At 46.5% G+C, this 23,438-nt stretch overlaps 1 protein-coding gene across 1 annotated transcript in view; it reads right to left on the bottom strand.

Annotated features, from left to right (window-relative positions):
* CTC1 (CST telomere replication complex component 1) overlaps positions 1-23,438 on the bottom strand; it is a 1,003,059-nt gene that overhangs the window by 304,042 nt on the left and 675,579 nt on the right. The window contains exons 11-12 of the mRNA XM_069646446.1: positions 2,968-3,103; positions 1,931-2,045 (exon numbers count right to left, since the gene is read on the bottom strand). Of these exons, the coding sequence (XP_069502547.1) occupies positions 1,931-2,045; positions 2,968-3,103 (251 nt within the window). The remainder of the gene's footprint in view (positions 1-1,930; positions 2,046-2,967; positions 3,104-23,438) is intronic.

Below are 23,438 nucleotides of genomic sequence, written 5' to 3'. Positions count from 1 at the left end.
TGCAGTAATACTTTGCAGTGATACAATGTAACAAGACATTATTCGTAGACTGGGAGGGGAGGAAGAGGACAGCCCAAGAAGGAGGTCCAGCAGTGGAAGACTATAATTATAATTCTTTAAGACTAATGGTACATTCAAACATCTCACTCTTCCCCTACCACTTGAGCTCGTCTAACAGTGCATTGCTAAATAAATGCGTTTTGACATAAAATGTTGTAGGTCTACCAGTTGTACCAATTCGGCAACTATTGTGTGTTATGAATATGTATGAACCAGTTCACTTAGCATGCAATAGTCTTAGCTTACTACATCTGTATTGTTTAATAAATAAGTATATTCCCAATACCTGTGTGGCCAATCTATTGCTTGACAACCATTGTGTATGTTAACTGTACATTACATAAGTCCCCAGCTCTCTTAATCCTAGACCTTATTGCTCAACCACTAAAACATCCTTTCGTTAGACTTTCTGTAAACATTGTAGGTCCACTAAGGCTAGATTTACAGAATACTAATTCAGGAGTTGCGCTGAGAAACCCTCCTAACAGAAACCATTTCACAACAGTGTCAATGGCTCTATGGGCACTCCTGGAGGTCAGTGGTCCACCAAGATCAATGCACGAATCCTCGTCTGCTTGAAAAACATCTTTCTCTCTTATTAATAGCAAAACTTTTTTCTAGAGGTCTGCAGTTGACTCTTAGCCCTCCCTTGGTACCAGAGGCAGCCAGTACAGTGTGCGTTATAAGACTATCTGCGGGTTCGGCTTTGTCACAATTCACAGCATACACTATACATTTCTAATATCCAGATTGTGATTCTCCATTTATGATGGACACATTTTCTTGCAGTTACCACTGCTTGCACCGCAGACTCTACCTCTCCGGTCATGGTTCCTAATCTTCCACTGCAGGTGTCAGATCTTCCATGCAATTTCGAATGATCCTACAACAAAGGTCTTGCCCTCATAATTGCCTGTCCTCCCTCGCATCTCATCATGTTGTAGGCATTCCCTCTAGATCCCTGGTGCTTTCGTATCAGACTGTTGACCTTTCCTAACAGGCTGCTGTGCTCCTCAACCAGTAACATAGTACTCAGCTATCAAGGCCATGACTCCCAGTCTTGGGTCCTTTCTCAGTTTCTGGCATTCCCTTCCAGTACCTGGAGCAGATCCTCGTGTCCCCTTTCAATCCTCCGATGGTTATTTCCTACTTCTTGAAGATCCCCTCACCACTCCCTTCACAGACCTCGGAGCTCCCTGTCCAGTCTTGGTGTTTCAGTTACCTTCCTTTAAACGCCCCTTTCAGTCCCAGGAATATTCCTCAAGATTCTTGGATCTCCTGTAACAATATATGAAGCTCCCAACCCAGTACCAGAAGTAGCCTACTCATTTCCCGGATCTTCCTCTCCTCAGTCGTTAAGGCTCCTTTACAAGTTCCTAGCGACCATCTCCGGTCAATCCTTCCCCAGTTCCCACACCTTCTTCCCAGCACCTGTTGCTCCATCTCGGTCCATAGAATGAACTTCCTAATCTAGAAAGCTCACTTCCCATTCCCTAGTCCTTCCCTCTGAGTTCCTGGAGCATCCTGGTCAGTCCTCAGTGCTCCGGTACAAGTCCTTGGAGCTGCCATTACTGTGGCCAGTGCTCTCTTTACCTACGATTCCTACCCAGTAAGTGGAAACTACATTTCCATCTCCTCATGCCTCCTAACCCTCTGAGCATGACATTAATCAACTGCTACGTAATGGACAACTTACCTAAATTGCTTTTCATTGATTGTAGTGGAGTGTGTTGGAGACTCGCATGCCTTTTCCACTAGGTTAGTCAGTGATCAGAGGACCACATGCAAGGCTTCTCATTTATATAGTATGTGTTTGGAGACTTCACTCATTGTACTTCTGCATGATTTTGTTAGTGTTTGGAGAACTCACCGTGTTTCTTTCTTTGTGATGTAATCAGTGTTTTGTAGCTGCTCCCAAGAGGGGAAGTTGCTCTGTATGAGTCTTTCCACAATCAGCTGGTACTCTTCCACCTGCACAATGTGGCCTGACGGGCAAATGAGGTTATAGAAAAACAGATTAACACATGAGTGTCAAGGGAGAAGGAGGTGTTGGTGCATGGAAACTCAAACCTATAAATGAAGTTACAAGAAGGCATTCAGATGCCACAAGCAGTTGGGCCCAGAGAGTAACATGATAATCAGCAATTCCCCTTAACAGACCATAACTCTATTCAACCCTTGCTGAAAACATGACCAGGAATCAGAAACATGACTGCAAGCACATGTGAATGGTCATTTTTAACACAGAGCACAGAGATGAACAGTGCTTTCAGAGCTATGGAGAGGGCTTCAGTCGAAGGAGGAAATGGAGGGAAGCTACAGGGGATGAGCTTGACAAGAGAGCAAGAACACAATAGCTGTAGAAAGGGTGACAGTAGATAATAGAAAGAGAAAGTCAGAAAACAATTAGGGGAAAGTGGGAGATGGAAAGTAACAGGGGAACATGGGAAAGGAGAATAGGGAGGTGGAAAGAAAGTAGGCCGACAAGTGGTATGAACACATTGCAGAGGGCTCTGAAGGACATTGATAGAGACTGCAGAATATTTGCAGAGACAAGCTTCACAGATTAAAAAGGGTACTGGGAGAGACTGGAAAATGGCTGTAGATGCTGTAAAGGTTACAGAGATTGCAGAAATCTTCTGTGGAGATTGAAAAGAGTTTAAAAAGGTTCCATAAACAAAGACTGGGAAGGAGAGGGTATGCAGAGAGGCTTTTGAGGGTAGGTTTTCACAGGCCGAAAGGTAGCAGAGCCAGTTTTGGAAATTCAACATTATACATGGAGTCAAGTCAGATTCTATGAACAGACATAATGTAGGGTATATGCCAAGGTTCGGGGGGGGCAGTGGGCAACTGTTAATGTGTCTATGGCAATTGTCCAAGTACCCTGATCCCCAGACAGGTAAGTACCTAAGTTACTGGTTTCCCAAAACTGTCTTCCTTCACCCTCTGTCTTCCTCAACACCTTGCAGGGCAGGGAACCAGACTGATCTTGAAGCTGGAGATAGCCCGACCGGGAGGAGGACCGCAGTACGCCAATCAGCACCTGTGGGGAGAATTAACTGGTAAGAGAGGGCAGCCCTTGAGGCCCTCAGTGCATCCTGCCACACTAGACTATATTCATCACTTTGCCTTTCAACCCAATTTATGACTGTCCCTACTTCATTGGTTTATATGAAATGTGAAAGTTCCTGAGATTATGCCTTTAACGTAGTAGAAAGGAAATGTTTGTTATTCACCACCACTATTAACCATCACCTATTCACCACCACTATTAACCCTCACCCTCCTATGCAAATCTGGATTTCCTGAGGCCAAACCTTTGTCACTGCTAAGTGATGCCAGGAAGGGCATGCACTTTACATCTTTGCAATCCCAACTAAGTGCCTCACACTTTAGGGTTCATTTTCAAAAAGACTCGTAAATTCCAAGGATGCTCATGCTAACACTTACATGTTAAAAGTCCTCTGCAAGCAAATGTATTATTTTGGGGATTGTTGTTGTGATGTTAATTATGGTGGGAAATCCAGGCAGACATGGGCTTCATGTCAGAATTCGCACTGATCTCAAACATTCCTTCCGCAAATAATAGAGACCTATGACTATGAATAAATACTGCAACAGATAAAAAATAACCAACTATTGGACCAGGCTGAAGTGGGCTTCAGACCCATAAGAGGAACTGAGACGGCATTACTCTCTATATGCGACAACATAAAGACCAACGCAGACGAACTCAGCACTGGTATTACTCGACCTCTCCACAGCATTAGACGCAGTCAACCATAACACCCTCGCCAAAAGACTGGAAGAAATACGGATCAGCGACACACCGCTGCTTTGGATGAAATCTTTCTTGTCCAAAAGAACTGAAACAGTATGGCTAAAACCATTCAGATACGCACCACGGGACACCACTTGTGGAGTATTGTATTGTATTGTATAAATTTATATAGAGCCCTTTCCCATTTGTATGGCCTCAAGGTGCTTTGGGGTTGGAACGCTCTTGGTGACCATAGTCCTTGTGGGGGACAAATCTAAGAGTTAATTTAAAGATGACATGTGTGCATTTTGCCCAGTTAGGGCTTAGGTGAGCTGGCTAGGCTCCAATAAGCAGCCCAGAGGTCAAGCACATGGGTGTGTGCTATTGGTGGTTTAGGATAGAGTGCTAGTGCTGAAGATTCGATGTGAGCCCAGCTAGACTGGCATTTTACATAGGTTGCTGCTGCATAATAATGGCAGAAGTGTTGAGGTACGTCAGGAGTTTCAGTTTGGATGGCTATGCAAGCTTCTAGACCGGAATAGCATAGCCATAGCTGCATTCTAGAGTGCATGGATGGGCGCCGTGCCTGTGGCCTGTGTCCACAGATGCGAATGGAGTTCCTCTTCAATGCCGTTTTTCTGGGTCCAACGAGATTGGATTGTTCTTGCCAGTTGTGGTCTCCCTAGATTGAAGTCTGAGCAGTGGGAGAGAGGCCTGGAGGGATGGGGGTGGGTGGTGTATGAGTGTCTGTGGCTGAGGGGCTGGGGCCAGGAAGGGTGAAAAATGTGTCACGCTGCCGGCATCCATTGGCGTCTGTGTAGGTGGGCCAGTGTTTCTGTGTATGTATCGAGAGTACAGAATGCGAGAGGGTTTCAAGAGGAGGAAGGGAAAAGCCTGTTTTGAGGGTCTTTGGGAATGCCAAATAATTGTTAATGTTGCAGATGTGTAGGGGCAGAGAGTTCCAGATGATCGGCCCTTGGACAGAAAAGGATGATCCGTCCAGTCTCGTGGAGTTGTAATGTGGGACTACTAGGAGAGATGTTGTATCAGATCTGAGGGTCCTTGAAGGATGGTAGCGAGTGACTGTTTTGGAGGAATTCCATGCCGGTATTGTGGATGACCCAGTGAGTGATGCACATTGCTTTAAAGGTTGTGCGTCAACCAATACGGAGCCAATGGAGGACTCTTAGTGTAGGGCTGTTGTGTTCTTTGGGAGGTAGGTTAATGAGCAGGCGGGCCGCAGCGTTTTGGATTCTTAGCAGTTTCCTTAGCTTGGACGCTGGTGCGCCTAGGTAAAGGTAGTTTACATAGTCTAATCGGGAGAGGATGATGGAGATGATGACAGAGAAAAATTGAGGATAGATGAGGTATGGGAAAATACGCCTGAGGATACGTAGATTGACAGAAACAGATCCTGGATACAGAGTTGATGTGTTGGGAGAGGGATACATCCGTGTTCAGGGTGCATCTGAGGATTTTCACCGAGGTGGAGGTTGCAGTTGGGGGGCCTAGGGTGTGAGGCCAGGGAAAAGGTTGGGCAAGGAACGCTGCTTTCCGGCAGACTAGACTTTCCATTTTCCCAGGATTGAGGATGAGGTGGTTGGTTGTCATCCAGTAGTCAATATCCGAGAAGCATAACGACAAATCTGGAAGGTTGGATCCTGGTGATTTAGGAGTTTTAAGGATGATCTAGGTGTCGTCTGCATAGTTGTAGCAGGTCACATTGTGGAAGCGGATGAGTGCGGGGAATGGGTTCAGATAGATGTTGAGGAGGAGGAGGGGAGACAGGGATGCTCCTTGTGGGACACCTTTTGGTACTGGTCGTGAAGGGGAGGTAAACGGGTGTAGGAGCATGATTTATGAGCGATTAGAGATGAAAGCGGAGATCCAAGAGAGGGCAGTGTCTTTGAATGCTAAAGAGTGTAGCCTGTTTAGGAGAATGGTGTGTTCAATAGTATCGAAGGCGGCAGAGAGGTCAAGGAGAACGAGTAGCGTGCAACCTTCTGCATCCACAGATGTTTGTAGGTCATCCAAGAGGGATACTAGGGAGGACTCCATTCCATGGAGCGGTCTGAAGCCAGATTGGGCAGGGTGCAGGACGTTGTTGGCTTCAGTGAAATGGCCGAGCTATTTGTATGCTGTGTGGTCCAGGAGTTTGGCCATGAATCGGGTGTTGGACATGGGCCGGTAATTCTGGGGGAGGAGAGGGTAGAGTGTAGGTTTTTTGAGGAGGGGTTTGATGCAGGAGTTTAAGGCTTCCAGGAAGGATCCCGATGTTAGAGAGTGGTTGAGGATTAAGCGTGTGATGCTGCCCGCACAGGTTGAGGCTAGAATGTTTTTGAGGGTGGGCAGGCAGCGGTCCTCTGGGGAACCCGATTGGCAGCTTTGTGCTAGGAGCAAGACCAACTCTTGGTGTGTGATTGGGGCGAAAGAGGTGAAGATTTGTATCAGGAGATGGTTTGGACGGGGCTCAGGTTGTAGATATGTACTGGCTGGCGGTATTCTTTCTAATTTAGAGATGATGGCGGAGTGTCTGTCAATAGCCACGTTGTGGAAGTGTTCTGATAAAGCGTTGATTCTGAAGTTCCTTGCTTGGGTTGCAAGAGTTTCTTCTGTTCTCATAGAATGCTTTCTTGTTTTTTTTTTATGGCTTCCATTCTACAAGCTCTTGTTAGTCTTTCTAGAGCGGTTTTGTTCTGGGCGGTTGGGTTGGTTGTCCAGGTCCCTTCCAGGCAGTGCTTGAGGGTTTTTAGTGATTTGAGGTTGGTGGTGTGCCATCTAGGTGTGGGCCTGATCTCTGAGACAGCTGTTTTTTTCAGGGTGAGGGGTGTGAGGGCGTTCAAAAGCCAGATGTCGAAGAGTTTGATGGGTGGGGGGCCTTCCTGGAGGGAAGAGTGCTGGTTGAGGGGGGAGTTGGCTAGATATGGGGTGATCATTTTGTTCCAGAGTGGAGTGAGAGGTATGGAGGATGGTGGGGGGTCAGGCATGCCCTTGGGCACAGCCCACAGTTGACTGAGGTATGGAGAAGAAGATTGCGGGGTGATCTGTCCACATTAGAGGGCGTGGAGGCAGTGTGGATATGATGTTTGTGGTGCTAAAGACCGAATCGAGGGTGTGGTCTCTAGTGTGGGTGGGCATGGAGATGCGTTGTGTCAAGCTGAAGGCTTCTAGGTTGTCTAAGAGAGATCGGGTCAGTGGGTTTGAAGGCAAGTCAAACCAGATGTTGAAATAACCTAGGATTGCAAGAGTTGGGTGTAGGTTGAAGTTAGTTGTCAGACCGTCGGATAGTGTGTCTGCAAAGTTTTTGTTGTAGCCTGGGGGTCTATAAATGAGTAGGGATATGTGCGCAGTGGAGGGTGAACGTTGGATATTTATCAGAAGTAATTCATAGTCTGTGAAGGTAATCGAGGTGTCCTTATTAAGTAGTGGAAATTGGTGTTTCCCCAACCCCTTATTGATCTGTTTTGAACAATAAGGTTGTGGGATGGCCTTGTGCGTAATGGGCTTGTAATCATCGGCAAACAAAGTCTCTGGGAAGAAAAGGACATCTTGGTTTTGGTCTTTGATAAGTTCAAATATGTTGAATTTGTTTTTTGGAGACTAACCTAGCGTGAATGAGGTTGAGATTTGGTGGGGTTTGTTTGCAAGTGCTGAGACGGTCATTGTGGGGATTGTTGGGAGAGAGGGAGTGGAGGAGACAGAGGTGGCGGGGGTGTAGAGGGAGGGTGTGGCCAGGGGAGGGCTTTGGGGGATAGGGGTTGGTTGTGGTGGGTAGGGGGAAAGGGGTGGTCAGAGGAGGCTGTGGGAGTAGGTTGTGTGGGGGTGGAGGTGGACCACGGGGAACGGGGAGGAGAGGAATAGGGCTAAGACTGGGTTAGGTGCCAGCGAGGAGGCTTGGGCCCTATAGTGAGGTGGCAGGGATTGGGGTCTGGTTTGGAGCACCAATGATATTAAGTGTAGCCTGAGGTGGCCTAGGTCTGGGCCTTTCCTTGACTTACGGGTGGCCCATGGGGTGTGGATGATGATGGGGTTTTGACTAGGACTGCTCTTGCTGCTCTTGCTGCGCTAAGCGTGAGTTGGGGAGGGGGCTGATATGTTGTTCAGGAGAGGAGCAAGGCGAGGGCACAGGTGAAAAATAGCTGGGGTGGGAAGATTGGCTTACCCGAGTTGCTGGTCGGTGCGGTATGCTCAGGGTCTATGTTTTCAGCTCCCGCTCTCTATCATACTGCTCTCGATTGTGTGGAACGAGATCTACATGGAGGATGTAGCAGGGGGGAAGAGGAGAGGTGGACAGGCATGGAGGAGGGATGTGTACAGAGGGAACTGCACAGGTTTCTGCCTAACACATCCTTTGAAACGTAGCAGGTGCATTTTTCAATCCAAAAGGCATAACCTTTAACTGGTATTAGCCGACTGGGGTAGAAAATGCAGTTTTCTCCTTGGCATGGTCTGTCAGGGCTATTTGCCAATAGCCTGACGTCAAGTCAAATGTGCTGAGGAACTTGGCTGCACCAAGTCTATCCACCAACTCATCTGTCCTTGGCAAAGGGTGGGCATCAGTCTTAGTGACTGCATTAAGAGCTCTGTAATCCACACAGAATCTAAGTTCTTTAGATCCTGCCTTTGGTACTAACACAACTGGGCTAGACCATGGACTAGTAGAGGGCTCTATTACTGTTACGCTCACCGGAGGCGCAGGCCTGGTTTGGAGTGCTGTTGCCTCTTCTTTTTTTTTTTTTTTTTTTTAATTGTATCACAATTTTTACAAAATTAAGACGTAGGTAGTCCACAGACATCAGACAGCAAACTTCCTTTTAGACAGTTCTTTGTTCAGTAAACTAGTGCATTGTAGGAATTCCTCCTACTCAAGATTCAGGGATTTAAGAAAAAGTGTTACTCCTATAACACATCTAGTGTTGTTCCCATTCGTCAACAATGACCAAAGGTTATCCTCATCGAGGGTTGAATGATTTTTCAGCGGGTCCGCAAGAAACCTGGCTCTTTCCGTTTTTAGACCAGAACATTCCATTAGCAGATGTTTTGTGCTTTCTATAACGTTTGTAGACTGACAGAAGCGGCAGGTGCTCAATGGTACTTGGTTACGCATAGCCAAAATCTCGTTGGTTTTTATTTGGTTCAGCTTGAATCTTAAAAACAAACGACTCAGGCTCTTATCTGGAAACCTAAGTAAATAGCCACGCGTAGCATTAAGCTTCATTGGAGCAGTTGGTAACTTTGCTGCGATGGAATACGACCAAGCCACTTCTTGAGTGTGAATCCAGTCGGCTTCTAAAAGTTTTTTTGACACTCGATTTGGATTGTGTATGAGTGTCTCTACAGACAGGTCTAGTTCTTTCAATATTCTCCGATTGGATTGTTCCCAGGTTACAAGCGTCCGATTGTCGCCCTCAGAAAGTTCTTTCCGTATGAGGTCCAATACTCGGGCTTCTGGATTATTTATTACCTTGCGGTATAACATCAAGGTGGCTCTCAATTTTATTGCCAACATTGAGGAAGTGCATAACTCCCGTCTTATTAATGCAATTGGTGTAGATTGGGCTAGACCAAGGACCCTTCGCCAAAAAAAAGCTTCCAATTTCTCCCAGATGGTATTCGGAGCCAGCAACATTGCATCCATACCGTAAATTAAGGCCGGAACGACCTTAGCTTTATAAAATCTCACGATAGGGAAGATCGAAAAACGACCGTGTTTCTTGTCCACAGCCTTAGCTTGGGCTGTGAGATTTTTTAACTTTGCCCAGAGTGTTTCAAGCATAGTCTTTTCATCTTTATCGTTGCTGATTATAATCCCAAGATATTTAAAGGCTTCCACTCTTTCTAGCTTCTTACCATCGCAGTGCCAGGTGAATTTAGAATTCCACTTTGCAGGTCTGCCCAGAATGAGCACTTTTGTCTTTGCATTATTTAAACGCAAGTTGTTTTCAGACATATATGATACCATATTATCCAATTGGCGTTGAAGGCCTATAGGTGTTAAATCCATCAGGATGATATCATCCGCGTACAATAGGCGATCTATCTTCTCCCCTCCAATCGTCGGGGGAAAATGTCTAACCGTGTGGGTGGTATCTCCATAGTCTGCGATGTAAGAGTTGTACAGCGATGGGGCCAAAGGGCAACCCTGCTTAACTCCACGAGCTGTTTCGATTTCTTCCGAAAGTCGACCATCTGCACTCAGGCGAACTCAAATTGAGGTCCCTTGATGTAGAGCCTTTATAGGATTTAAGATTGACTCCGGACAACCTTTTAATTCCAATTTCGCCCAGAGGCGCTCCCTATCTACCTGGTCAAACGCTTGGACCAGGTCGATAAAGACAACATAGATTGAATTACCACTTTGAAGAGCCTTTCCCTTTAAAGCACTCATAAGTAGGATGTTCGTTGAAGTTCCAGTGTTTCTGATAAAACCGTTCTGGAATGGATCCACTACTTTTGACGAGCGCGTCCACTCTTGGAACGCGTCTAGGGCCAGAGACGCGAATACTTTTCCCATTACGTCCAGGAGTGCAATGGGCCTGTATTGATTCGGATCGTCGGTAGCACCTCTTTTGTAAATGGGCACAATGTTAGCTTTTCGCCATGTTGACGGTATTGCTCTTTTTCTATTACAGTTTGCGAAAAGCTCACTCATAATGTTGGCCCAACACTCAGGATTTTTTTTCAGTTCCAAGTTACTGATCCCATCGGGTCCTGGAGCCCTCGATTTGTTTAATTTCTTAAGTTTGTCTAAGATAGACTCTTTGTCATCAGGAATTGACCATGGGATTGTCATTTTATGGCGATCACTCTTGGAGATTTCAATTACTTTCACTGTCCTAATAGGTGCGAATAGTTTTGAAAAGTGTTCGATCCAACGTGCTTCACCCACGTTGTTCTGGATATTCTCGTTAACATTATTTTGTGTTCCTTTGATCAAGTTCCAGAACTCTTTAGGCTTTTTGCCGCAGATGGTCGACAGCATTTGCTGGGAATCGTTCAAATACAGCTGATGGCGATGGTTTTGAAGCCAGCTTCTGTAATGCCGTGCCGATTTTAGCCATTTTTCGTTATTCTCTAGGGATGGATCCCTTTGTGCTAGTCTTTTAAGTTTTCTGTGCTCCTTCCTTTTCTCTACTAGATCTTTATTGTATGCATGAGAATGAGAACGATCTTTCTTCGCAGCCGATGCTTTTGCTGGGGCCATTAGGAATCTAGTTAGTAGGGGTGTATAGTCCAGGTCAATCTCTTTTCTTTTTTGCTCTGTCGATCTTAGAGATTGAGAACCTACGAATTGGTCTTCCAATTCCCGTATGCCCTTTGCAGATATTTTGACTCGCTTGCCTTTTTCTGTTGTCTCCAATGGCAAGTAATTCACAGTCATTTGAGGTTTGGCTGCCCAAACTTCTGTCACTAAGAGATTGTGATCACTAAAAATTGTTGGCCTGATTGTAAAGGAGCAGATCTCTGGCAAGATGTCTCTCGAGACGAATATATGATCTATCGTTCCTGTTTGTTCGTCTCTTTGCCATGATGGGATTGCCAGATTTGCCTTATTTCGCTGCCAGTGCAGGTTATGCATATCTCGGTCAGCCATGATCTTTTCAAGGAATTTTCCTCTCTCCCGCGCGGGAGACTTTTGGGTTAGCGATGTAGAGCGGTTTCCGATTCCTTCGCAGATGGCATTGAAGTCTCCGCTTATGATGGAATTGTGGTCAATCCGTCTCTTCTGTGCTCCTTCAAAAACATTTTGAAGTTCATTAATGAAATCTTCATTAGTTGTTACCTGGGGATTCCAGTAGACATTGACCAAGAGAACCATACTTTCCTTTTGGTTCGTAGTGAGAGATTTTCTTGTGAGAAGCGAGGCCTGTATCCAGTGAGAAGATTTTAGTATTTTGGAAATTTCCAGGCCTGACCCTGCTTTGATGGCGGTAATAAGGCCTGCTGACGGTCTTCCCGATACTCCTTTTCTGGCGCACGTAAATATTATATCGTAACCATCTAATTGAGGTTTAGTGGTTAACCAGGACTCCTGGAAACAGAGTGCATCAAAATTTCCCAGGTTGACATCGGTTTCTTTTGTTAGATGAGTAAAGCCTCTCGTGTTCCAGCAGCCAATTCTTAGTGGGCTTGGCAATGGAATTTGTTTCTCCTTTACTTCGAGCTTGCCCAAATGAAAAGAGGTCTTCTTTCCCGTCGTTCGTTGCTAATGGTCTTTTCGATCTGGTGCTTCAGCTCTATGCCATGTCCATGATTCCACTTCATTTGATCTTAATCTACCATCATTATTGGAAGATGGGTTATTGCAATTGGGTTGATGAAGTCTCTTGTTTCGATGAAGGTTTTGTTCCCGTTGAGGTTCCTTTTGAAGATTTATCTCTGATCTTTTTCTTTCTTTCTGGTTAACCGCTCCTGTTCCTAAATTGTATGGTCTTCGATTCATCTGATCAGGCTGCGCATGAGGCATTTTACTAATGTATCTAGTATTCGTTTGTAGGGTGGCCTTTTGATTTCTCGTGTCTCTGTCGCTTCGTTTGATTAGATCCTCTTTTTCATGTGCACATTTGTGGTCGGATAATTCAAATCCCATGGACAATACATTTTCGGATTCTCTCAGTAGGTAACGTTTGGTGTTTTCCGAAGAGAGATGTATATAAGAATAATCAGTTCTCCCTGTGGTGCTTGGTTGTACTATCCACAGATCTTTATTTTCAATATGCTGCAGGCTTGTAATTTGAGTTAAAATTGTAATGATGTTAGTTCTGTTCATGATTATATCATCTTGCTTTGAGTTGATGTTTTTCAGTCTTAGCATATGGGCACTTATAATTTGTTTTGATGCTTTTTTCCCCTCTTGATCTTGTTCTAATTTACTTTCTTCTTTTTTTTTCAAATTCACCTCAGTGATGTATTGGAGGTAAGAATCAGATGTCTTTTTTTTGTTATCATGGCTGAATTTACGAAGTTTTTTCCGCTCCCCTTTGTCATCCTGTCCTCGGGTGTAAGCCGGAATAAACCGGTTTTTGTTTTCCTTCCATATGTTTGTAACGTGTCTACGTCCCTCATTTGATCTTTGTTCTTCCTGGATGTTAGGCCTTGGGTTCATGGTAGACGTGGTTTCAGCTTTTTGCGATCTTAGATTTTTCACTGTTGCTTCTGCTGGCGAGTCAGAAATGTTATACATTTGGACCTTGTGTGGTGGTTCGTTTTTCGGAGAATCAGTAATCACTTTATAAGCCTTTCTCTTTGATGATTTTGTTGGGTGATTTTCGGATCCTGTCTCTTCCACTGTCAAAATGCTCCAATCCGACTGCTCCGCCACCACAAGAACGGGCCCTTTTTCCTTTGCACAATTAGATCACTTTTCTCTCTCGTCAGTAATACGAGCAGTAGGTTTCATCTCTGGTTTAGTTAAAGAACCGTTTTTCCTAACGGCGACCTTTTGCTGCTTCAGTATTGATTGAGGAACTTGTGAGGCAGTTGGTCTGCTCACGACCTTCTTCGAAATTCGATTGACAATTGATTTTTGTTGCGAGAATATTCCAAATGTCAAGTTCTTTGGCTTTACGTTAATGTCTTTACTGGGTTTTCTGACTTTTTCCCCAGTCTGGATATAGGAGAAGGGATTAGATGTTTCTTGAGCTGCCCAGTACGTGCCTGCTTCTTTTTCCGTCGCCATATGATTATCTCCTTCCTCAAGAATGTCTATAATGGCATCCAATGGCTCATCCCCTTGTTCGGTGTTGGAAATGTTGGCGACTCTTTCATCATGAGCCTGTGACCTTGCGGTTTCATCCTTTGTGACAGATGCAGCTGTCTGATCTATATTAGGATATTGTGATTGTTTGTTCTCAAGTTCATCAACTGACGGATGGGATCCATGAGCGTGACAACAAAGGCAGGTTTCGGGCTGCCTTTTTTTTGCATTCTTCCATCCGATTCAGAATTTTGGGCCCCCATAATGTAGCCTTCCAAATATTGCAGTTTAGATTGCATTGTGGTAAGCATAGACACCCGGTCCCGGAGTGTATCGTTTATAGTCTCGTACATCTTTGTAAATGGCGCCATTGCTATCATCACTGACGACATTAATGTTGATAGATCCATACTTTGCTGCACGTGAGTTGATCGAGGTGGTTGTTGTGTTTCCTCGAATCTCCGCGTTACGACTGGGGCGGAATGCAATACAGTTGTTTTTCCCCTGTTGATCTCGTTTTCTTTTTGGGGGGTGATTGAGCAACATTCGACTAAAGGCGTCAATGCTCCGATATCCATCACTTGCTTCTCATCTGCCTGTGATCTCTTATTCTTTTCACTTTTAGAGTCCATATCTCGTGGCTCTTTTGTAAAACTGCATTCTATAGATGTAGTTTCGTGCAGATATGTATTGGGCTTTAAAATCAAAGCCACTTCTTCAATGATCTCTGTATCTATCCTTAAGTCAACCTCAGGTGAAGCTTGGGTGCTTATTTCAGTGATCTTTCCCACTGATTCGCTAATTTCAATCGTCTCCTTGTGGTTACTTGAGTAGTGCCATCTTAGAGGAGGGACGATCCCTCTCTGTATCTTGGTTGATGTACTGTTCAATAATTCTGAACTTACGGGGCCCTCTACTGTGAGGCAGTCTGGTTTTGATGTATTTATTTCTGCTTCATCTAGACTCTCGAGAATTTCACAATCTGACAGCTCTTGACCTTGATTTAAATTTAGCTCCATCTTCTTTTTGAAAAAATCATTCATGGCTGCCACTGTGCAGCCTTTGATAGGACCGGTTTTTGGCCGTAGTTTTTTTTTTTAAGAGAGCTTTCGGTCTTGGGGTCATTCTACTTCTCACTTTATTGTAATTATATCGGTGCGGTTTGCAAGTTGTCGTTGAGGGTATGGCGTTCTGACACTCGTTATCCGCTCCCGTTTTCTCTTTTTTCTTTTTCGATTGGGTTTTCATTTGGAAATATGCTACTGTCGGTTTTTCCAGAATCTTAGTTGCAGTGCCCAATTCAATGACGGTTTCAATATCCTCAGTGCTTCCATCCACTACAGAGACAAAGACCGCCGGGTTTCGATGTGGAATTTTACAATTGAGTACTTCTCCAGACTTTTCATTGGCCACAGTTTGTATCGGCCGGGGTTCCTTTAATTGACTCTCTAGATTTACTGCTGCTGATGCATTATGGATTTGCGCAGCACATAAAGTTTTCGTTGCGAGCCCTAACGGCTTAGACATTGCGTCTTGAACGCTACCTCTGTTATTTGAAGGCTCAGAAAACTCTCCATTGGCGGCGACGGCCATCCTTGGACATTGACCAGCGTGTTTCTCAGTTTGATCTTTTTCACCCTTTGGGTTACTACAGTTCGTAACGGCAACAGGCAATGCAACGTGGACTGTGGGTTTTCTTATGGTCTGGTTCCCCTCCCCTTCTCGGCACACACGTGCGCGTCGGGGGGCCGGCATCGTTGGCTCAGTAGTTCCTGCCAACTGGGCCTCCACTAGCAAGTCGCCTCTCAGGTCCACCTAAGGCAGTGGCCTGACTTGTTCCGTTTCCGGTATGAGGGAGAGCACTTCGTCGCTGGAATTACTCAGCAGCAGCCTCGCGTTCTTGGATTTGGGTGTCACAGGAGACTCAGATTGATCAGATGAAATGGTGCGCTTCGGCACTCGCTTGAGAGCTGTAATCTTCTCTCCGCGTTTCCGAGGTTTCCTCTTCCCGGACAGGCCTCCTTCAACGGTCTGAGCACCCGATGATTTGTTGCAGTCTCAACCTCCGTGAACGGGCAGGTAAGGGAGAGGGAAGGCGGGGAGAGGACAAGGGAATTAGGTGAGGTAACGGGAAAGCAGGTATCGTGAAAGGGAGACTTTTCCAAAATAGGAGACGGAGAGGGAGGGCAGGCAGCGGGGAGGGCTGAAAAGTCCGAGGCTGAGGGACCCTTTACAGAACCCTCCACACCCCGAATAAAATAGGTATGGGGTACCGCACCCGTACCTATGACCGCTCCTGATTGTAGTTGCGGTAACTCCTCCCTTGCAGCTAGCGTTTCGTTCACAGTATTCATTGCATGGGTAGTCCTCTCAGGCTCATCTATACGCGGGTGTATATCCATTCTGATGACTTTTCCCTTAGGCCCACACTCTGGCCACAGTCTGCCACTGTCTGCGACCTCACTCTGCTGCTCACTCCGCGGCCGCTCCGCGGGTGGGAGGCCCCTTTGTAGACACAGGTATGCTGGGAAAAGTGGAGAAACAGCAGAAAGACTCCGGTCTGCCACTGTCTGCGACCTCACTCTGCTGCTCACTCCGTGGCCGCTCCGTGGGTGGGAGGCCCCTTTGTAGACACAGGTATGCTGGGAAAAGTGGAGAAACAGCAGAAAGACTCCGGTCTGCCACTGTCTGCGACCTCACTCTGCTGCTCACTCTGTTGCCTCTTCTATGGTGAAGCGCAGGACTCGGAAGATGGATAGGACTGGACCTTCAAATCTGGCTTGTCTGACTCGCAGAAATATCCTTCTGTGTGTGAAAAGGGAATATCAACAATCTGCGGGATAATGTGTAAGCCTCCCACTCCCTTCTCACCCTCCACGAAACCCTTCTGCGATGCCCCGTGAAGTCTCACCTTAGGGTCTGAAAGGACGAGATCTCCATCCTGCTTCTGATGCAGGGGCGCGTTGTAATCCAGTTATTTCACTGGATCATGGATTGTAGAGAGTTCAAGTTTGCTTGACCTTCCCGGTAAAGTACTGTGAGAATTCTGTTTATAAGTATGAGCCCGAAATAATAATTGTCCGTTGTCTATTTCAGGTGCAGAACAAAGATTGCGAGATGAGCAATGGAACCGACGAAGGAAATTCAGGTGAGTTGTTTGATGAGAGGTTCCTTTAGTGTCCTTGCATTAATGCACTAATGCTTGTGTCTTTTTTCCCGTTAGGGGCCGGGGTTCGGAAATGCCGGAGATATGGCACCGACCCGAAGTGAAAGGTGCAGTTCCAGTAGATATCAGGTAAGTCTTTAATGAGCGTTCAGGTAACATCTTAGCATTTGCTCACTAAGGCTGATGTCCCTTTTCCCCTTAGGGGCCGGGGTCCGGAAATGCCAGGATGCGGCACCGACCCGAAATGAAGTTGGAATGACCCAACAGGTAAGTCTTATGATGGCAAATTAATGTTTTCTTATTCTCTTCCCTAGCTCACCTTTGTTCTTGTCTTTTTCTCCCTAGGCGCTGAAATGTGGTTGCGGATCCAGATGGTCGCTGATGAACATGGGGCGCCTAGTAAAGGTGAGTGGAATGCGGCGCTGCAGCGATCGATGCGATGTGCTTTTAAAATGAATGTCTTCCTTTTCAGGATCGTCTGCGAAATGTCTCCGGAATGCGGATTTAGCAGGTAAGGACTCTTCTTTCTCCTATTCTCTTCTCTTCTCCCTTTGCAGGTGTTCCAGGATGCTGGCGGGCGTGGCAGAAGTCAGGATGCAGGAGCAGACACGGTGAGCGTTCAGCTGCTAGATGCAGAACAACGCGAAGCGTGAGTTGCTGCTTGGGCGTGGCTTAAATAGCCTTCAAAGTAGTTCCAGGTATGTATCCTTCCTCTCAGGTATATATTCTTCCTCCGGCCACACCTGTGTGGTTAAGTAGTCCCCAAAGATAAAGTAGTCCCATTCAGGCCTCTAGATGGCCCGGATGTTGCAGCATGGTCTGCATCAGGTAAGTTTACACCAAGCACCTTTAAACACAAAGTCATCTTTTATGAGCCTGGCGCCTATGGCGCCAGGACTGTTGTCCAATAAGCGTGTGCTGCAAACTCTCATCTCAGAACAGGTTATCATGCCATGTTCTTTCTGGAGAGGAGCGCCTGCTACCTTTTTTACATATTTGCAAGGAACTTGGGGTTGGTCACCCTGAGTTACCTGGGGGCAACCTGTCATGGACTCCCTGCTCACTGTGCTCAGAGAGGCACAGCTTCACCTCACTGATGAGGCCCAACAAGGCTGAAACACGTGTATGGGGTTGCTGGTGGTACTCTTGTTCAGAGAAGAATTGCCATAGCATTTCGGTGCTGGACTGCCCATGTGGGCGGGACAAAGACTGATATGCAAATGGATATTTCCCATCTGTGAAAGGTACAGTGAGCAAAAGGCGCGTGCTGCAAACTCTCATCTCAGAACAAGTTATCATGCCATGTTCTTTCTGGAGAGGAGTGCCTGCTACCTTTTTTACATGTTGTCCAATATGAGCCTGGCGCCAAAGGCGCCAGGACTGAGTCCAAAGGGCCCCTACTTGGGGCTGCTGAGACTTCCCTCGGGGACATGATGTGTGCCTCTGGGGTAGCTGGGCCTTGTCTGGCTCCTTGGAGGTAGGCATCATGACAGTACCCCCTACCAAGGCCCCTTCCAAGGTTGTTCTCTCCGGGGGTTTTGGCTTGTTTGGGAATTTTCGGTGGAATTTTTGTATTAATCGCAGCGCGTGTACATGGTCGCTTGGTTCCCAAGATCTCTCCTGAGGTCCATACCCCTTCCAATCAACTAGATAGAAGAGTTTTGACTTTAACACTTTGGAATCCAATATGTCTTTAACTTCAAATTCTAATTCCCCATCAATCTGAATTGGTTCTGGTGGTTTGATCAATCTGGTTCCTGGTTGCACCGGTTTCAACAGTGAGGCGTGAAAAAAGGGATGAATTTGCATGTTCGCTGGTAGATCGAGTTTAAAGGCCACCGGGTTGATTATAGCTTTGATGGGATAGGGTCCTATGTATCTGGGGTTGAAAGTCTGCAGTCCTTTGAGAGGTAAATGTTTAGTTCCTAGCCACACCTGGTCCCCTATTTGGTACGGAGGTGCTTCACTTCGATGTAAATCAGCATTTTCTTTGTACTTTCTCTTGGCTTGCTGAAGATGAATCGTAGCTTCTTTGAAAGCTCGGGTTATCGTGGAATGCAAATGATCTACCGCAGGCATTTCCAGGTTTTGAGGAGGGTCCAGGTCTGAGGTTCGAGGATGATGACCATACAAGGTGTAAAAAGGGGTTTGTCCTGTTCCAGAATGTACAGAATTGTTATATGCATATTCTGCGATCCAAAGAATGTCTTTCCGATTGCTTTCAGATTGGTGCAACATACACCGAAGATATTGTTCAAGGGTTTGGTTAGTTTTCTCGGTTTGGCCATCGGTTTGGGGATGGTGACTGGTGGATAATCGAATTAACAAGGGGGGTCCTGGGAGTCTCTCTGCCAGACATTAGTCCTGGTTGCAAGAGACTTACCCAGAGTCTTTAGCTCACTATCTTTCACAGAGAAGAAATATCCTAAACATATCAGTCTTTGTCCTGCCCTGGGGCAGTCCAGCACCGAAATGCTAGGCAATTCTCCTCTGAACAAGAGTACCAACAGCATCCCCAGACACGTGTTTCGGTCTGGTTGGCCCTCATCAGTAGGGAGGAGCTGTGCCTCTCTAAGAATAGTGAGCAAGGGGTCCACGTCTGGATTCCCCTAGTAACTTAGGGTGAGACCCAAAGTTACTTGCATATGCAAATTAACAAGGGGGTCCTGGGAGTCTCTCTGCCAGACATTAGTCCTGGTTGCAAGAGACTTACCCAGAGTCTTTAGCTCACTATCTTTCACAGAGAAGAAATATCCTAAACATATCAGTCTTTGTCCTGCCCTGGGGCAGTCCAGCACCGAAATGCGAGGCAATTCTCCTCTGAACAAGAGTAGCAACAGCATCCCCAGACACGTGTTTCGGTCTGGTTGGACCTCATCAGTAGGGAGGAGCTGTGCCTCTCTAAGAATAGTGAGCAAGGGGTCCACGTCTGGATTCCCCTAGTGACTTAGGGTGAGACCCAAAGTTACTTGCATATGCAAATTAACAAGGGGGGTCCTGGGAGTCTCTCTGCCAGACATTAGTCCTGGTTGCAAGAGACTTACCCAGAGTCTTTAGCTCACTATCTTTCACAGAGAAGAAATATCCTAAACATATCAGTCTTTGTCCTGCCCTGGGGCAGTCCAGCACCGAAATGCTAGGCAATTCTCCTCTGAACAAGAGTACCAACAGCATCCCCCGACACCTGTTTCGGTCTGGTTGGACCTCATCAGTAGGGAGGAGCTGTGCCTCTCTAAGAATAGTGAGCAAGGGGTCCACGTCTGGATTCCCTTAGTAACTTAGGGTGAGACCCAAAGTTACTTGCATATGCAAATTAACAAGGGGGGTCCTGGGAGTCCCTCTGCCAGACATTAGTCCTGGTTACGAGAGACTTACCCAGAGTCTTTAGCTCACTATCTTTCACAGAGAAGAAATATCCCAAACATATCATATCTGGTTTCAAACTTGGATCGATCTGCTTTTCTATTCTGAAGTCTGTGATCAAGTTGGACCACAAAGTCTATGTACTCCGCGCAGACTTGGGGTGGATTTACTATTTGGGCTAGCACGTCTTTAAGTTCTCCACGCAGACCTCGATGAAATAATGTGATCCTTTTATTCTCTGGCCACCCAGTTTCCATAACCAACCTATTAAAGGTGGCGATGTAAGATAAGAGATCCTGGTTACCTTGTCGTAAGGATAGCAGTTCGTTGTCTAGGGCTTGTCCCTGAGAGTGTCGAGCAAATAATCTTTCCATGCTTGCCTGGAAGCCTTGAAATTCCTGGAGAATTGGGTCATCTTGATTTACCAAAGGGACTGACCAATCGGCAGCACTGCCGCTGAGATAAGATAATACAAAAGCTACCTTGGTCTGGTCATTAGGGAAGGCCCCAGGTCTGCATAGGAAGTGTAAGCGACATTGGTTCATAAAAACGGCATATTTCTTGGGGTCCCCAGCAAAACGTTCAGGCGGGGCCAAAGGCATGTTTCCAGGTAGATTGATTTGTACCGGGTTATTCGAAATCATAGAAGTGGGATTACCCCCGGAACTAGGTAAAGGAGTTTGTCCTGCCTGACCCTGAAACAACCGTTTGGCCAGGTCATCAGTTCTTTCCTTAGATAGGATCAGTTCTCTTTTGAGAGCGTTAGTCTGCCGGCGGGCGGAGTGTACCTCTGCCCGTAATTCCCCCAAAAGCTGGGCCAGCTGGTCTGTCTTAGAAGTTTCCATAGCGCCCGGGTGGGAAATTGTGGTAGGCTTCGCGTTCTGTTACGCTCACCTGACTCCCACGGAGGCGCAGGCCTGGTTTGGAGTGCTGTTGCCTCTTCTATGGTGAAGCGCAGGACTCGGAAGATTGACAGGAAGCGCAGGACTCGGAAGATGGACAGGACCGGACCTTCAAATCTGGCTTGTCTGACTTGCAGAAATATCCTTCTGTGTGTGAAAAGGGAGTATCAACAATCTGCGGGATAATGTGTAAGCCTCCCACTCCCTTCTCACCCTCCACGAAACCCTTCTGCGATGCCCTGTGAAGTCTCACCTTAGGGTCTGAAAGGACGAGCTCTCCATCCTGCTTCTGATGCAGGGGCGCGTTGTAATCCAGTTACTTCACTGGATCATGGATTGTAGAGAGTTCAAGTTTGCTTGACCTTCCGGTAAAGTACTGTGAGAATTCTGTTTATAAGTATGAGCCCAAAATAATAATTTTCCGTTGTCTATTTCAGGTGCAGAACAAAGATTCCGAGATGAGCAATGGAACCGACAAAGGAAACTCAGGTGAGTTGTTTGATGAGAGGTTCCTTTAGTGTCCTTGCATTAATGCACTAATGCTTGTGTCTTTTTTCCCCATAGGGGCCGGGGTTCGGAAATGCCGGAGATATGGCACCGACCCGAAGTGAAAGGTGCAGTTCCAGTAGATATCAGGTAAGTCTTTAATGAGCGTTCAGGTAATGTCTTAGCATTCACTCACTAACGCTGATGTCTCTTTTTCCCCTTAGGGGCCGGGGTCCGGAAATGCCAGGATGCGGCACCGACCCGAAATGAAGTGGGAATGACCCAACAGGTAAGTTTTATGATGGCAAATTAAGGTTTTCTTATTCTCTTCCCTAGCTCACCTTTGTTCTTGTCTTTTTCTCCCTAGGCGCTGAAATGTGGTTGCGGATCCAGATGGTTGCTGATGAACATGGAGGCGCCTAGTAAAGGTGAGTGGAATGCGGCGCTGCAGCGATCGATGCAATGTGCTTTTAAAATGAATGTCTTCCTTTTCAGGATCGTCGGCGAAATGTCTCCGGAATGCGTATTTAGCAGGTAAGGACTCTTCTTTCTCCTATTCTCTTCTCTTCTCCCTTTGCAGGTGTTCCAGGATGCTGGCGGGCGTGGCAGAAGTCAGGATGCAGGAGCAGACACGGTGAGCGTCCAGCTGCTAGATGCAGAACAACGCGAAGCGTGAGTTGCTGCTTGGGCTTGGCTTAAATAGCCTTCAAAGTAGTTCCAGGTATGTATCCTTCCTCTCAGGTATATATTCTTCCTCCGGCCACACCCGTGTGGTTAAGTAGTCCCCAAAGATAAATTAGTCCCATTCAGGCCTCTAGATGGCCCAGATGTCGCAGCATGGTCTGCATCAGTTAAGTTTACACCAAGCACCTTTAAACACAAAGTCATCTTTTATGAGCCTGGCGCCTGTGGCGCCAGGACTGTTGTCCAATATGATCCTGGCGCCAAAGGCCAAAGGCGCCAGGACTGAGTCCAAAGGGCCCCTACTTGGGGCTGCTGAGACTTCCCTCGGGGACATGATGTCTGCCTCTGGGGTAGCTGGGCCTGGTCTGGCTCCTTGGAGGTAGGCATCATGACAATTACCCCGAGATCAAGCATTTTGTTGACCTCACCTTTGATGTGGGTTCTTACATTTTCTGACATTAGATATCCTCTGCTTTTGACTGGCAGACAGTCACCAGTGAGTATGTCATGCTGTCCCCAAGGGGTCAAGCCTGGTGAAAGGGAGAACAGAGAGGCAAACTGATTCAACATAGATTTGCTCCGGTGTCAGATTTGAAGAGAGATTTACTCCTTCAATCTTTTCATCTAAAGGTAAGCCTCTGAGGAGATCAGGAAGAGCTTCACTCTCTTCTTCCTCTGATGATGCTAGAAGCAAAGCTCCTACATCAGGTCTGGAGACATATGCTTTTAGTCTGTTGGTGTGGAAGACTGTTGGAGCCTCCGTGGGGTTGCCCAAGTTCACCAGATAGTTGACCTCTCCAAGTTTACCCACAACTTTGAAGGGTCCCATCCATTTGTCTTGCAAGGCCCTCTGCCTTGTTGGAATCATAACGAGAACTAGCTGGTCTTGAGTAAACTCAGCCATGTTAGCCTTTTGGTCATGCCAGTGCTTGACCAATGCTTGTCCAGCTTTCAAGTTATCACTTGCTTCTGCCATCATTTGTGACATTCTCCTCCGGAGACCTATCACATAGTCAGTCACTCTGACTGGCTTGGGGGAAGGAGCACTCTCCAACCCCTCCTTGATCAGGGCCAATGGACCTCTGACCGGATGACCATAGAGAAGTTCAAAGGGAGAATAACCTACTCCCTCCTGAGGGACTTCTCCATAAGCAAAGAGAAGGCATGGCAGTAGAAGGTCCCACTTTCTTTTAAGGGGGTCCTCTAAAGCACCTATCATGCTCTTCATGGTTCTGTTGAACCTTTCAACCAGTCCATTTGTCTGAGGGTGGTATGCGGTTGAGAACTTGTAAGTAACTCCGCAGGTTTTCCACATGGCTT

The sequence above is a fragment of the Ambystoma mexicanum genome, chromosome 1p, assembly GCF_040938575.1.
Source record: "Ambystoma mexicanum isolate Mex_15411 chromosome 1p, UKY_AmexF1_1, whole genome shotgun sequence".
NCBI lineage: Eukaryota > Metazoa > Chordata > Amphibia > Caudata > Ambystomatidae > Ambystoma > Ambystoma mexicanum.
The sequence above is the reverse complement of the archived record's forward strand: the minus strand, read 5'-3'. Positions and strand labels throughout refer to the sequence as shown.